We start from the raw sequence: 15,080 nt of genomic DNA on the forward strand, positions 1-15,080 counted from the left end.
ACACACTAAACACGATGGGGATGGTGTGGTTGGAAGTGCTCCCAATTTAAAACCACTCTCTCCTTGATTAAAGAGTAATGAAGCACTAGATTCTGCTTATTTTTTTCTTAAGAACTTCTTAGGATAGGATTTTCCATGGTTTGGCCTTCTTGGAATTGGCTCAGCGGTTCTGTTGTCTTATGGTGCGCTGGGTGGAGATAGAAAGAGTATTTACTTTAAATCCTCAAAGACACATTGACTGTGTGGATCTCTTACTGTAGATAATACTGTGCGGTTAATCACTGGTGAGAGTATCCCTCGCTGAAAGTCAAGAGGTTGTTGTTTACATAGCAGTGTATTTCTCAATGGAGGCCATAATGCCGCCATGCTTGCTTGTTCAGTAATAATTTTCGTTTAATTTTCTCTAAAAGAAAATGATCAACCATGTATTCACCAGTGTGAAATAATCATCAAACTGTATTCACTAGAGAGAAATTGACATCCTTAACTGTCATTGGGTGTCTGTTTTTCTCCAGGGATATAAAGAGGGACTGCTGCCAACTGCCGTCTACTTTTTCTCTACGAAACGTGTGAGTTTTTAATAGAGGCGCAAAGCTCAAAACTCACACATGTATCTATTAATTTATCTATCACGACAACAGGGTTTTATTACAACACTATTTATTTACTTGTCTTCAGGTACATCTTGGATACCAGATATGACACTGCCACTGGTTAAAACAAATTAAATCTGTATTCATTTTCATTTATTTGTTCATTTGGTTAGAGATGAGCACAGTTCTGGTTTGCCTTTAGCTATGGTTTGAGACGGGTCTAAGGGGGATAGGTAAGGCTCTCCCTTATTACAAAGTTGTAGGCTATTCCAACATTCACTCCCCTCTACTGACAGCAGTTTGTCCAAACATGATGCGGCTTTACAGCCCCTCACTGTGCCCTCTAGTGGTGCGATGCCACTCAGCCCTCTGCTTAATTAGTCAAGTTAAAGGATGTGGAGAGCAAGCCCATGCAGAGCCTCATACATAAAACAACCATTCATTTTTTAAACATATTTAACATTTCTGAAACCTTCCCAGCACCAAGGCTCCCAGTGAGACAACGTCACAGAGTGTGCCATCCCTTTGGACAGACAGACAGAGACGGACAGACAGACAGAATTAAAATTAGACATGGCGTGCGGCAGGGCGGCGGTCTGGCCTTCCCAGGCTCTGAGCCTAAGCTGCGTCGACGGCGTCGGAACCGCCCCACTGTACTCCCGCTGTTTCCTCGATAACAGACAACAATGCGTGGAAGAACGGAGAAGGGACACACTACACAGAGCGCCCCGGCTAATTTTAGAAAGCCGCGATTTTTTTTATCTGCCAGGGGAGATGACACGCTGGTGAAGGGTTCAACATTTAGGCTCTGAATCTAAAAGCACCAGCCCCCCCCCCCTACCCGCTGCACTCAGCAGGAGCTGGCTGTACACTCCGTCTCTCTCCGCCTTCACCTCGACTCGCACTTCAATGAGTCACCCGCTCGTGCACGCTTTCTAGAGTTCATGTCTGCGATGATGAGGACGTGAACGTTTTTTTTAAAGTTGGACTGCTTATAAATCATATTCATACAATATATCTATATGAATATGATTATACATGTATATATATTTATATAACTATATGATATATATATATATATATATATGTATATAATATAAAAGGGATACATGGTTTATTGGATGAGCTTTGTGGGACTGCGTAGGTGTGTGTATAAATTGGATATTTGGCGGTGGATGTACCAGTCTAGCCAACGAATGTGCCAGGTCAGGTCAGGATTAACCTTTAAATGCGTCATTCCAAAAAAGGACGCAAGGCCATGACAGAGAAAAACACATTGGAAGAATACAACAAAAAAGATGACAAACAAACAACAAACATATAAGACGACCTTGGAGTCGAAATGGCTGAGCTCCTCTCAGTTAGTATGCAAGACACTTTCAGGATTATAAAAACTCATACTAGTGTTCTGTCCACTATCTGTCTGTGCAAGTGTGTGACGCAAGCCAGTGTAGCCTGGCTGGCAGGGGGGATGTGTGGCAGGGGTTCTTGGGGTGCAGGAGTAAGATTCTCCTTAACAAAGAGAGACGTAGAATACTGGCTGGCCAGAATTTCACCTGATCACTTATAGGATGAGATTTTATTGATAACGTTATTGAAATAACTATCGATTAGCACTGACTAGAGATAAGTCCACGTCATCATAAGCCACCATGCTACTTGAAATGTTACACTTTAAATGGTGTTATTACATGGTATATTGTGTTATATATATTATATATGTAATTATTTTTTTTAGCACACAGTGTGTAACAGCATAATCTTCCTGCGCCATCAGTGCTTTAATTAACATGACCACTAATGAAGTCGCTTGCCCGTATATTCCTCTAATGAGAGCCCCTGTTATGGGGGCCTCTTATGTTTTATGAGGTGTGTAACTGCCACGGCCATTACGCTAACTGGTCTTAGGAGGAGCATTTAGCGATGGCGTTGTTGGTGGTTGTCGTCAGGGGCCGAGGTGGTCCGCAGGGTGGGATGTTAGCACAGCTGTCATTCTCTGAAGGCTCATCTTCCTTTACATACGCTGTTTCTAGGTGAGCCGCGCTCACTTTGAAACCACTCAAGTTTAACATAGTCGTTTCAAAGGGGGGGTATTTATAGTCTGACGTGTCCGACTGTCACCGTTGAGTTGCAGGATTTTCCGTGCTGCACAGATGCTTGCTGGAGCTGTTTTGGATCTCGGTCCAACTTTGAGAAGTGTGAAGAAAAAGAAGGAGAAAGATCAGGGGAGTATGACAGACTGTTTTATCTCTGTGTCTACTCTAATGCCTGATGTTGCGCTGCAGGCACATAGACCTGCTACCATTAAAATGCTGCCGCTGACAAAATATTGTCATGCGTGCTGCACTCACTCAGTATGTGTTCATAATGATCATCGCTGTTTTTGGTCACAGGGGGCTCGGCTGTTTAATTGATAAAGGAAATGCCTTACAACTCCATATCGTTTTTAGTGTTTGCTATTCCTTCTTTGTACTATTAGCTGACATCAGATTTGTCTTCCTACAATAATATTTCAAAAAGTATGACCTATGAAAGGAGAGGAAGTTGAAATGAAGCATGGTTCGCTTACTGTCAAGTAGCTCAATGTTTTATAAAACATTGGCACGTGTTTGATATAACACTGAAACGTCTTTGATAATAATCCTTGTTGAGAAAAGATATAGGTCTATCATTTCATTTCAGATATGCCCTGATGTCTTAAAAGGTTTACTACATTCCATCACATGATTGTACCTTTCTATATTAGTACACCAACAAAACGAATATATAATGCCCTTTTGCTGGGCGTTGTTAAACTTATTGTATGTGAGTCTTATTTTTCATATGTAGGATATATATTGATTATGTTTTATAAGGCTGCTTTGTTAGGTGTATTATAAATCCTGTGACCTATTCAGAAGGCCTGTTTCCATTCTAATCAATTAAAAAACAGAAGCAGCCTTTCAAAAGTATCAAGCTGTGTTTGCGTGTCCTCCATATGATATGTAACCTTCTCTTTTCACAGTTTGAATTGACTCACTTGGAAAGCGTCCATCAGGCCTGTCACAAACATCTCGACACGTTCTCGTTACACTTAGGCCCTCTGTGGGTTCTTTGAGGTATTGCAACATGTACCAACGGATTACCGGATAGTGATCTCATCCGACTTAAATGGTCTAGCTATGTGGATTCCTCAACACCACCCACACACACACAGCCTTATATCACACATATATTAGTTTTGATCTGTTGACTTTAATTTTATATGATTTGAGTTGTATTATTGCGTCAGGAAAATGTCCTTGGAGCCTTGCATATTTGTGATCTGAGATGTCTGAAATCAAACACAAGGATGTCAGTGTATTGCCAACTCTTCAATGAGGAGACGGGTTGTATCATGGGTGGTTTTGTGTTGGTTTTCCCTGGAGAATTCCTCCTCATAATAATAGTAATAATGATAATAATAATAATATAAAGAATGAAGTGCATTTCATGGCACACAAATGCACTTTACAAATGTTACAAACTCACAGGTTTGAGACAACAATGAAGACCGAAATAATTCACACCGCACGTCAAGACAAAGCCAGCAACACATACGCGGCAGCGCACACGCACGCGCACACACCGTACGTCAAGACAAAGGCAGCGACACACTAAAACGTTAAAACGTTATGTTTTTTAACCTAACGGCTCCGCCATCGACACATCAACTTTTTGACGTAGGCCATGGTGCCGAATGGACGGACGGACCCACAATGCATTTCGCGAGCGCCTCATGCAAAGTCAATTAGATCCGTCGACGGACGGAGGCAGTGTGAACAAGCCTAGTCCTGATATTCTCCAGATGGGCCGTATGTGTGAACAACATATTCTGACATTTGTACCCTGAAAATCTCCCAAATAATACTGAGGTAGTATTTTCTCTGTAGGAAATGTAAATAACTTTATATGTGAATGAGGAGTAGAAAGTCTGTATTTCTCACACCACTTCAGTGGGCGCGTCAGCCTGTTGCCTTTTGTTCGCTGAATGGTTAAAAATATTTAAATGTTGGCACTGCTTTTAAGAGTAATTTGTGGTGAACGAACGTTATATGTTATAGGCAAAATGTTTTTATACTGTGCTCAGAAATGTGTTACATTATTGACTATGGTCTGTATAACGGGTTAGAGCCCCGTGGGAGTGTGTGGGGATTGTGGCTGGTTGAAGCAGCCTCACCTGGCTGAGTCTGATTGGACTCTGGGGCTGGGTGAGGCTGCACACCTGTTGCACATTGAGTAATCAGTGTGCACAGGTTAAACCAGCCATCTCCATGCCAGTTGAAGAGAGATCTCCTGCATAGCAGGCGACTGTCATATTCATATTCATGTTCTATGTTCAATGTTCATTTTCTTCCGATTTTACAATAAACCTAATTTCTAACAAAAACACCACCACCACGACCCTGCTTCCTTTTCTGGAAGAGCCCAATAAGCCCCCTAGGTCGGTTTTGGCAATTGGCTTTGCTACAGAGACATACTGTTAGGTATGGGCGTGGATGCAGGATGAGGCATGCATTTGCATCCTGGTTTGCATTTACCCCAAGCATGACTGGGCTGGGATTATCTCCTGGCTATAAACACAAAGTAACACTTATCGCTTGCATTCCCTCAAGTGTCCCATAATGACTTGTGATATTATGATAAATACAATTATATTATACTATTATATATAACCGTTATAAGACGCCGAGAATTGGCGCGCTGCCAGCCGCTGTCACCGAGGGGGAGAGGAGAGTTGACGGAGAAGATGGCGGTTGACCTAGTTTCAAAGTTAATACCGTTTACTTACTCGGTGTGAAAATGACCACACCCCGGCAACCCTAGTCTGAATGTTGCAGTCATGAGAAACAAAGGTGAGCTCATTTATTTTTTCATTTACATTTAGGGCATTTAGCAGACGCTTTTATCCAAAGTGACTTACATTAGTCAGAAGAAAGAGAACATATATCACTATAGGTACAGTAAAGATATTCATAGAAACAAGTGCTAAGTATTTACAATTGCTAGGATAAGCCATTCCCATACAACAAGGTAGCTTGGTTAAGATGCTACACAATACTAAGTACTGGCAAAGAGCACATTGGAGCGGTCTCAGTCACATTGCATTATGATGTTTTATGGTACGTGGTGTGCTTCTGTAGTTTTAATTGTGTACATCGCCACCGTTGCTGCTGCCACTGTGATGCTGAAGGAATTCTACCACACCAAAGAATATGGAAGAATCAAAGCTATTAGGTTTGGTGAGAAGATTAAAATACTTGTATAATAAATTTAAATGCAGAAATACCGATGGTTAAAAGCGTTAAAACCGGTATGTCCTGCTTTGGTTTAACAGCTGCAAACTTATTTTTTCCTTTAAACAATTGAAACAAAGGGGACTGAGTTGACATTGTATTGCATGCATGGAGACCTGCTCAGAACATCTTCAGAAATATCCATCTCCAACCAAAGAGGAGGAGACCTAGTCCTATTCTCTCTATATGTAATTAGTTATTACTCATATTTATTTAAATTCTTTGATAGAACTGAGTAAATATAGTTATTTTAGCTTTTTTATTATATATAATTACAATTACAATTAGGGCATTTAGCAGACGCTTTTATCCAAAGCGACTTACATCGGTTAATACACACATTGACACACCGACGGCAGGAGCAGTTGGGTTAAGTGTCTGGCTCAGGGACACATCAACGCAGCTTGGAGGAGCTGGAGATCGAACTAGCATTCTAACTTTCGGTTACAAGGCAATTGCTCTACCTCCTGAGCCGACTCACACATATGCTGACATGTTAATATAATATAAACTATCCAAGGCTAAATTGATCTGTTAATTGGTAGGACTAGATACGTTTTTTTACTTCCTCCTACCCCCTTTCGAGCATTTGGCAAGTGTGACTGTTTTTGCTTGCTGCTTGCTTGCTGTTTGTCTTAATTATTCATCTACTACCATTTTAACTTTGTTTTTATTACTTACATGTTCGAAATAAAGGCATTCAAACAATGAATCAATCAATCAAAAACGTGAAGAAGTGTGACCTCTCCGAGGATTGCCCTCTGAGCCACTATGCACTCCGGATCAAAAGTGGCGCAGCAAACGCTGTGGGTCCAAGCATCTGCTTCGAAGGAGACATGTATGTATATTGATTGGCTCTGTATTGATGATTGTTAATTCAATTTCCAGAAATGTAAAATATTGTAACCGAATCCATGCTATGAATGATTTTGCTTCTGCCAACAGTGTTATGAGTCACGGTTTGAGAAACGTGGGGCCAGGACTCAACATAGTGCAAGTCCATGGCAAGTTGAAGGATTTTTGATCATCGTAGGCCTAAAAGTGTTATACTCTGCCCCTAATTAACTAACACCAAACTATAGTTGTACAATGTTTGCTATATTGTTGGTTAACTGCTCTGTTGGCCAAACCCAATTAATTGTCAACAATTGCAAGAAACTTCATCCGACAAAAGCCATTGTCATGGGGGATGGGGACACACTGTTGGGTTTGTTGGCGTTTTTGGAGTTCCCTAAAAGGGAATACGATGGTGATGTGTTCTGACTTTGCTTGTTCTGTCTCAGGTAACAACGGAACAATTAAGAGGTTTGACTGCCTTGACGCAAAAGATGGCAGTAAGAATGTTTATCTCTATTTATTCAACCATTATCACACTAGAGGGAGTGTTGTTATACTGAATATCAGCACACCTGGGATTCCTAAGCCAAACAGTTCTACAGGTGCTATTTATTGGTAAACAGTAAATAAGCAACAAGAAATAACAATTTGGTAGTTGATTAAATGTGGGATTTGGGAGACTCACACATTTTCTACACACACGCTTGCTACTTGCTAGGCCTACATGTTATCGCAGGGCAGTTGCTTTGTGCTTTGTATGTACATTTATCGCTTTGTTTCCATTTTTCGTGCAACCAGTGAGTCAACAACTTAGTATCATTCATGTAATTAATGGTTATTTTAAACACCAGTAAAGCAGAGCTTTGCACATATAGTTAAAAGTTCCAGTGCTGTTATACTCTAAACAGCACTCATGGTGTGCTTCTTGTTTGAGTGATTCGGTCCTCCATTATAACTATTTGTGTGTCTCTGTCTCTGTGTTATTATAAGTGCCTGGGGACACTTTAACTGACATGATAGAAATTGTTCCAGGGACAATCGTTTTGGTGGCATCTTTTGATGACGTTTCTGCAATGTAAGTTCCATAGCTCTCCAATAAACAAGTGAACACACATACACACACACAACGTTTCAATGGCTGATTGTGGTGGGGTTCTTTATGCTTCTTCTCAGGATGCCAGAGGAGTCGAAGGATATATTGGTTAGATTAGGAAGCACACTAGTCAAACGGATCAAATACAGAGACACTTGGGTTTTCGCCGGTAGTTCTGGCATGACCAGCCCATTTGAAGAGGTGAGTGTTCCCGGCCATTGACCTAGTCTTGTCCACTGTGTGTGAGTGATGCATTCCCGTCCCTCGTTGTCTCTCGATTGACAACTCCATCAACCAATGTCTGTCCTAGTTATTGTAATTCGGCTTTGATAAAACCATGTTGGATTCGCAACAGGGGAAATCCATTTCATCGACATGGAGGGGTAGATTGAGAACGGGTTCAGTCAAGGTGAAAGTTAGAATTTGTTAATTTTAGGTCCTAGTGCAATACAACCAGTGACATTTAGATACAGCTTAGAAATGGTTGTCAGATAACGATGCATGATTTTAGGTGTTAGGTCAAGGGATGTGTTTATGTGTGTATGTATAGGAGTTCAGGATTCAACACGTTGTTTGCCTAGTGTTCTACAGGAATACATGGTGTATAGAGAGACTATGGATTGATACAGCACATAGCCAATTAGAGGATTGAGGCCTTGTGAGACCAACCTGGGGTATCCGCCTAGCCCTGCCTTATGTTATACAATGTGGATGTCACACAGCCGTGTAAACATAAGTGAAAAGCTTCGCTGCCTGACGATTCAGGAATATCTTTGCTTTCAGCTAACGCCCAACGATGAGAAGACCAACAAATATGGAGGCTGGCCTGCAATGGCAGAGGTGTCCGGCTGTTTTCCAAGGACGCTCTGATCAGTGGGAGAAGGTCACAGCGTCAATTATTAAGGCTTCATTCATAAACCAGGAATCAACTTTGGTTAATGCAGTAATAAGCAATAATTTGATGTACCATTAGCTTATAGGGGTGGTGTGATATGGTTAGGGGAAGGGATGGTTGTCTTATGATTAGGGTTCTAAATAACATCAAAAAACCTTAGTTATTATGAACAACATTACCTCAGTTAACATGGACACTATTAGCAAACATCATCACCATTAGTAGACGATTAAACCTGTTACTCATTGGATTACTGCATGAACCAGTGTTAATAGTTAATGTATAATTATTATTTAGTGTTAACGAGACGTAAACAGGTTGGTTTATTTATTAAAAGGGAAATGTTCATACTGTGTGAAATCTATTTGTACATATGAGAACACATAAATTATGTGTTTGAGGATAGACCACACAACTATAAAATATGTAAAGCATAGCTACTGCTAATAATAATTATGATATAACAAATTATGGCCTACTGCTAATTACAATACATACTGCTAATACCAATGATTATTGTTTTATTCATAACATAATAAGGATATGTTAATGGGAGATGTGAAGCCACTAAAGGGATTCACTGTCATCTTACCTAATACACCTATTTGCTAAGGATGATTCATTCAGTGGTTTGTGGCAATGCAATTAGCTACACACATAACGACTTTATTGTGGTTTGGCTAACACTCCCCTCATTATCTACTTATAGAAGTTGGGGAAAGTAACTCCTAACCTGCCATACACATCGAGCTTTATATTAGAGAATACTTTTTCCAAGGGAAAGATTATTTATTACAGACTAGATAAAGAAATTAAGACTTTGACCATGTAACGGTGAAAGATCAATAATCATTTCCACAGACTTTAATCTATCATAAAAGCTAAATAAAAGTCACATATCAAAATGTGATAACTTACTTTCTGTCGATACAAAATATCTATCAATATTCAATTCATATCAATAGCAACACTACTGTAAATAGCTAAATCGTAAATGATCATATTGTCATGTATATAATATATATTTTATTTAGCTGTCGTGTACTATTTAGTCGCAACAGTCTGTTTCCTCTGTGGGAGAAACATAGTTCTATAAGCTCCCAGCACATAGTGGTTAATGCAACAGAAGCAGTCATGTGGACAGCTTGCCTTTGGCTGTACATGCATTTAGAAGGAACCATATGAATTAAAAATAAAAGCTTAATTTTTCAACATGTCATCATGAATATGTGGGGAGGACACTTTTTTTCCGGGGAACTGTTTCCTTACCAGGGGGAACTGTTTACTTACCAAATACAACGGTTGAATTGACTTTGCATACCATTTCAATGGGGATGTTTAACTTAATCATCTAATCATTGTAGATTGTTTACTCTTCTTCTTCCTCAACGCCCATTTTGAATTTGAAAAGAGTCAAACACAACCATGAACCGATGTGCTACCACCGAGTTAACAATGTTTTCACATTCACTATTTGGAGTTGTGTGCGTGGTTTCCCAGCAGGAACGTACTGAAAGATGATTAGAATAAAATGTCTTGTGCTTTTTCCTGTTCCAGCAATAAGGGCTTTTGTCATTATTTTGTATTTACTGTCATGATCTTTAGATCTTCTGGGATTTTTGTATTATATTGTATAATGCCTATCAGGATTATTTGTATTCATAAAGCTTTTATGTAAATCGTAGTTCCATAGTCTTTATAGACATAGTTTATCATAGGGTTTGGGTTGGATTAATTTATTAATTAAAGGGCATTTGAATGAACTAGGTTTATGATGTTGGTGAACTGTTGTATGCTCTAACTGTAATAGCCCCAAATCTGTAACCCCTATCACCTTACTTATATTACAAATATATGCACCATAAGCACTGTTTCTCATTAGGAGATTCTGTGCTGTCGTTAGCTTATACTAGCTTAGAGTACGGCTGACAAACAAAAGCATGCTTATGCTACATCATTATTAGATTTTGTCGAAACTAAAATAGAAAAACAGCCTAATGCATGGGCTGTTGATATATTTTAATTAAAATTAACAAAAAAGTGTCTGCAAATCTATTGAGCTTGTATGAGTGTAAGCGCTAATTGCATGAATAATTTATTTTTCCCACAAGCATGCGGTTTCCATTGCCAACTATTTGCATCTGTATTCTGTAATGTTTTTATATTTTCCTAGGGTGGAATATTATTTCTGCATGCTATTCAGTTGTCGAAATATATTGGGGAGAAGGTGATTTATTCTCACTCGCTTGGTTTTACTAATTTGTCATTAGGGATAATAACAGCAGGCCTACATGACAACATTAAGTGGACCAATGAAGAGAGTCGCACATCTTAGCAGTGATCACCCTTGAATGAGGAATGACCCAAGGAGGGTTTACAAGTGGGATGATAGTTAATGGATTTATTATGGCCACCAATAACCTGGGATAGGGCTAAGTGGATTTTCAAGCTAATTTATTAGGAACCTAGCTAATTACTTATTTGTAATTTACTGTCTTATCCAAAGCGACCTCCATGAATTCAGATATGCCAATGTAAAATCAGCCTCGAAATAATCCTGCCCTGATGACGGAAACAATTTCATGCACACATAATAGGTTAGATGATTGTTATTATTTGCATCGAATTAGGTAAATACGTAAGGCACAGATTAGCTACACAAACGGCCTTATTGCAAGCATGGACCGATTAAAGAAGATAGCAAGTGCGGTTCAGGACAATTGTAGTTACTTTGTTTCACCGCTAGATGGCACAGTAGCCCTTAGTTATCTTTTTCTAACTAGGTCAGGATGCACAAGCAAACGTTTGACACTACATTTGACGTGCACGTATACAATTTGCGTGCGCTATGAACAAAAAAATAAAAAAATAATAATAATACATTTCATTTATGGTGCCCTTTTCATCCGAAAATTTCAAAGGGCTACAGCTTAAAAGCAAGTGGATTGTGCTGCCCTCAAGGTGTCAGGGAGGGCATTCCACAGGCGTGGGGCGGCAGCACTGAAGGCCCTATCTCCCATGGTCCTATAGGTTCTAGGTATGTGGAGGAGGTTAGAGTGAGTGGAGCGGAGGGCGCGTGTTGTGTTATGGTGGTTGAGAAGTTCTTTGAGGTAGGGGGGGGGCATGTCCATGGATACATGGTGAGTGAGGAGGGAAACCTTGTAGTCAATCCTGGTGGAAACCAGAAGCCAGTGGAGTGACTGGAGGATGGGGGTAATGCGCTCATGCTTGTGCACTCTCATCAGGATCCTAGCTGCAGAGTTTTGTATACTATTGAAGACTCTGCAGGCTCTTGCTAGGGATCCCGATGAGTAGTGCGGAACAAACTTACGGATACTTTATAAAATACACATATTTTCAATAATTCATTATATACATAATTTTCCAGCATTATTTTATATTAAATGAACAATTATTCATTCCATTGTAATTTACTCAATTACTGGAAGAAACGAAATATCGATATTTCTTCATTCTAAACAAAAACAAATATAATTTCAAAAAGTGTTCCTACGCAAATTTTTTGCGATACACAGGTTTTTTGAAATAATTATCCAAATTAATACTAGTATAGGCAATATATTTTTAAAGTATTATGTAATATTTGTTGAAATACTCCGGCAGCAATAAATAAATCAAATAATCTGACCTAAATTTAGAAAAATCGGACATCTGGTGGCTGGCGAAGGCCTGTATAAGCATAACTCTATTCACTTCAAGATTCAAGATTCAAGATGGTTTTATTGTCATATGCACAACAATTACAGAGCAGGCGCTGGCAATGAAATTCTTTAGTCTTGGGCCTTGGGTCTGAATTCATTCGGCCTGAATGAAGTGATGCATGTCCTACCTGTCTGTCCACCTACCTGCCTGCCTGCCTGCCTGCCTAACTACCTACCTACCCACCCACCCACCTACCTGGCCACCTGTGCACACTGCCTTTACTGTCATTTTTGCATGACCGAAGTCCTCCACAAGGCTAGGCCGAACTATCGCTAAACTAGCAAACCAACCCAGTGTTTTGGGGGAGTGGCCTTAGAGGTTGGCTACTTCTAAATTGTGTTGACTCTGCATGGTCTCTCCAAAGTAGTCTACCCGAGCTCTCGGGATATAAGCCAAATTTAGGCTACAGAAAAACAAATCACATGTAAAAAAAAAAGTAGATAACGAGAAAGCAAATGCATAGACAAGAAGTTTTATTTCATTCCCTGCATTCATGTCTTCGTGGGTACAAATCTTCTTGCATGTTGATCAATGTCCCATGATGCACTGCATCCATACATTTGAGCTCAAAACAGCTTTTACAAAAAAGGATATACAATATATATGTATATTTATATATATATAATATACACGTGTTTCTTTATGCACTGGATGTGTTTGAATGGGTCAAAGAAACATCTTTAAAAAAACACAGCCAAGGAAAAATTCTAACTCCCCAGATTAGGTTCAACGTAAAGTCATTACTAAACAAAGTCATTAACATCAACCATCTAACTATTGCACATGTAACACAAAGCCCTTCATGCACAATTTGCATATCTTTCAAGATTTCAGTCATGGAAACCCAGAGTGATCGTCCTCATTTCCTCCGTATGATTATAGCTCTGATGACTTGACTCTGAGACAGGCCAATGGGAGCGGTACAAAATTGAACCAAACCAATGAATCAGTCGGCTCGCCTCATTAGCTTATTTGAGTGACACCCCGGCAAGTCTCGCTTGCTATTGGTCGTTAACAATCGTGGCCTTATTTTTTCTAAATGGTATGATCCGCCACAAGACTGAGCCTGGGCTGACCCTACTGTCTAACTATAAACACTATACCTGTATAGGGCTTGTACATTGTGACGTCAAATCGCATTGACTGCCTGCATTTTGGAAGCATAGGAGCAAATTAAGGTTATTGGTAGTAATTGTGTCGTGGCTGTTGTTTTGTAATAAATCGTGAAATAAATGTTCATAATGGGGAGACATTGTTGCGTTTGAAACTGCCCCCAGCGTTTCTCATGCGAGACGTGGAAAAACAAAGATTGGATTTGCTTAGGTTATGGTATGTTTGCATCGATTTAGTAGCACTCCCTTAGTCATCACAAAACGGCGGGGTATCGCAAACAAAAAAAATCTGTACAAGCCCTATAGGCCTTTATCACAGAGGTTCAGGGGAAAACAGGTGTATCATATGACGTTCACTATGGGCAATGGCATGCCTATCCATTAAGAGCCACAGCTGTTCTCTGTTTCTAACCCTACTATCCCTCTGTGATTCTCAGTGATCGGATGAAAGATTGTGGTCTTAAAGAACGCTAGTGGTGCAACATAAAAACGTAAGCACAGAATGAAGGAGAAGAACAAAAGGTGTAAACTAACACAGTACAAGACATCAGGTTTTCAAGGTCATAATCAATGCAGAGGTGTTCAAAAGGTAGTCCAGCCGTGCTCCTTCTAATCCCTTTCCTTTTTTTTTAGTTTCCCTTCATGTATCAACGACATTACTTCTGGTATAACTCACTTCACATTATATAGTTCAGAATTACAGTATTACATCATTTTCAATCAATACAACAGAGTAATAAGTAGCATGTGTGCATGTGAGTGTGCGTGTGTGTTTGTGTGTCTTAATAATAACTGATCGTCGTTCATGTAAACATATTAATTCCACCAGGTCATGCAAACAAGAGAGACCAAACAAAATAAATCAATCATAACGTGTTCCACTGGAGGTGCACTGTACAGTTCGCTGAGGGCTCAGACTCAGATCCCTCTGAGGTCGGGGGGGGGGGGGGGGGGGGGAGGTAGGTAATAAAGTTCAGTTATTTAAATTGTTTATAAGCCCTTAGTTAAGGATAAACTAATCGTTACCAAAACATATATATGGATATTAGTAGATGACCAATAAGTGCTCATGTCCAATATCTGGGTTGGATAATCCCACTTTTGATGTCACTAGAGGGTCAATTTCAACATGACTTGCACAGGCTAAATACAGCTGGTGGTAAAATAGGGGCTGTTTAACATAGTTAGTAACAATGATTTGTTGATGATTAGTTCAGTTAACCAAAGGCTTATAGATGACTCGTGACTGATCGTTATATTAAGAGTTACCACGCGGTCTCATGGGCCAGTCTCCGTGACCGAGTCATCTAGCCACCATCAGACTCATTCTCACACTCTGAGGTCCATTCGGATCTTAGTTTGAGCCTCTGCCAAATGAAAATAAAAACGTTACATCCCTTTTGATATTTATAAAAGTTGCTACCCCCTCCCGAACCCCTACTGAAGCATGCAGTCACTTGGCGTAGGCGGAAGCTCTCCTCACAAACCCAGTCCGAAGCGTTCCTCGTAATT

The 15,080-nt window shown here is 39.9% G+C and overlaps 1 protein-coding gene across 2 annotated transcripts; it reads left to right on the forward strand.

The window, feature by feature from the left end:
* Positions 1 to 5,246: 5,246 nt before the first annotated feature.
* On the forward strand, positions 5,247 to 10,285 carry LOC130402203 (protein FAM3D-like). 2 transcript variants are annotated; one of them, XM_056606340.1, is made up of 8 exons: positions 5,247 to 5,467; positions 5,756 to 5,854; positions 6,605 to 6,746; positions 6,854 to 6,912; positions 7,192 to 7,242; positions 7,736 to 7,820; positions 7,919 to 8,039; positions 8,622 to 10,285. In XM_056606340.1, exons 1-8 carry the CDS (start codon positions 5,455 to 5,457, stop codon positions 8,706 to 8,708), a joined length of 657 nt encoding a protein of 218 aa, XP_056462315.1. In that variant the 5' UTR covers positions 5,247 to 5,454; the 3' UTR covers positions 8,709 to 10,285. The 2 variants fall into 2 exon arrangements, with proteins under 2 accessions (XP_056462315.1, XP_056462316.1); XM_056606341.1 differs by lacking the exon at positions 5,247 to 5,467 and having other exon boundaries at positions 5,743 to 5,849.
* Positions 10,286 to 15,080: the final 4,795 nt, after the last annotated feature.

The sequence above is a fragment of the Gadus chalcogrammus genome, chromosome 13, assembly GCF_026213295.1.
Source record: "Gadus chalcogrammus isolate NIFS_2021 chromosome 13, NIFS_Gcha_1.0, whole genome shotgun sequence".
In the NCBI taxonomy this organism is placed as follows: Eukaryota; Metazoa; Chordata; class Actinopteri; order Gadiformes; family Gadidae; genus Gadus; species Gadus chalcogrammus.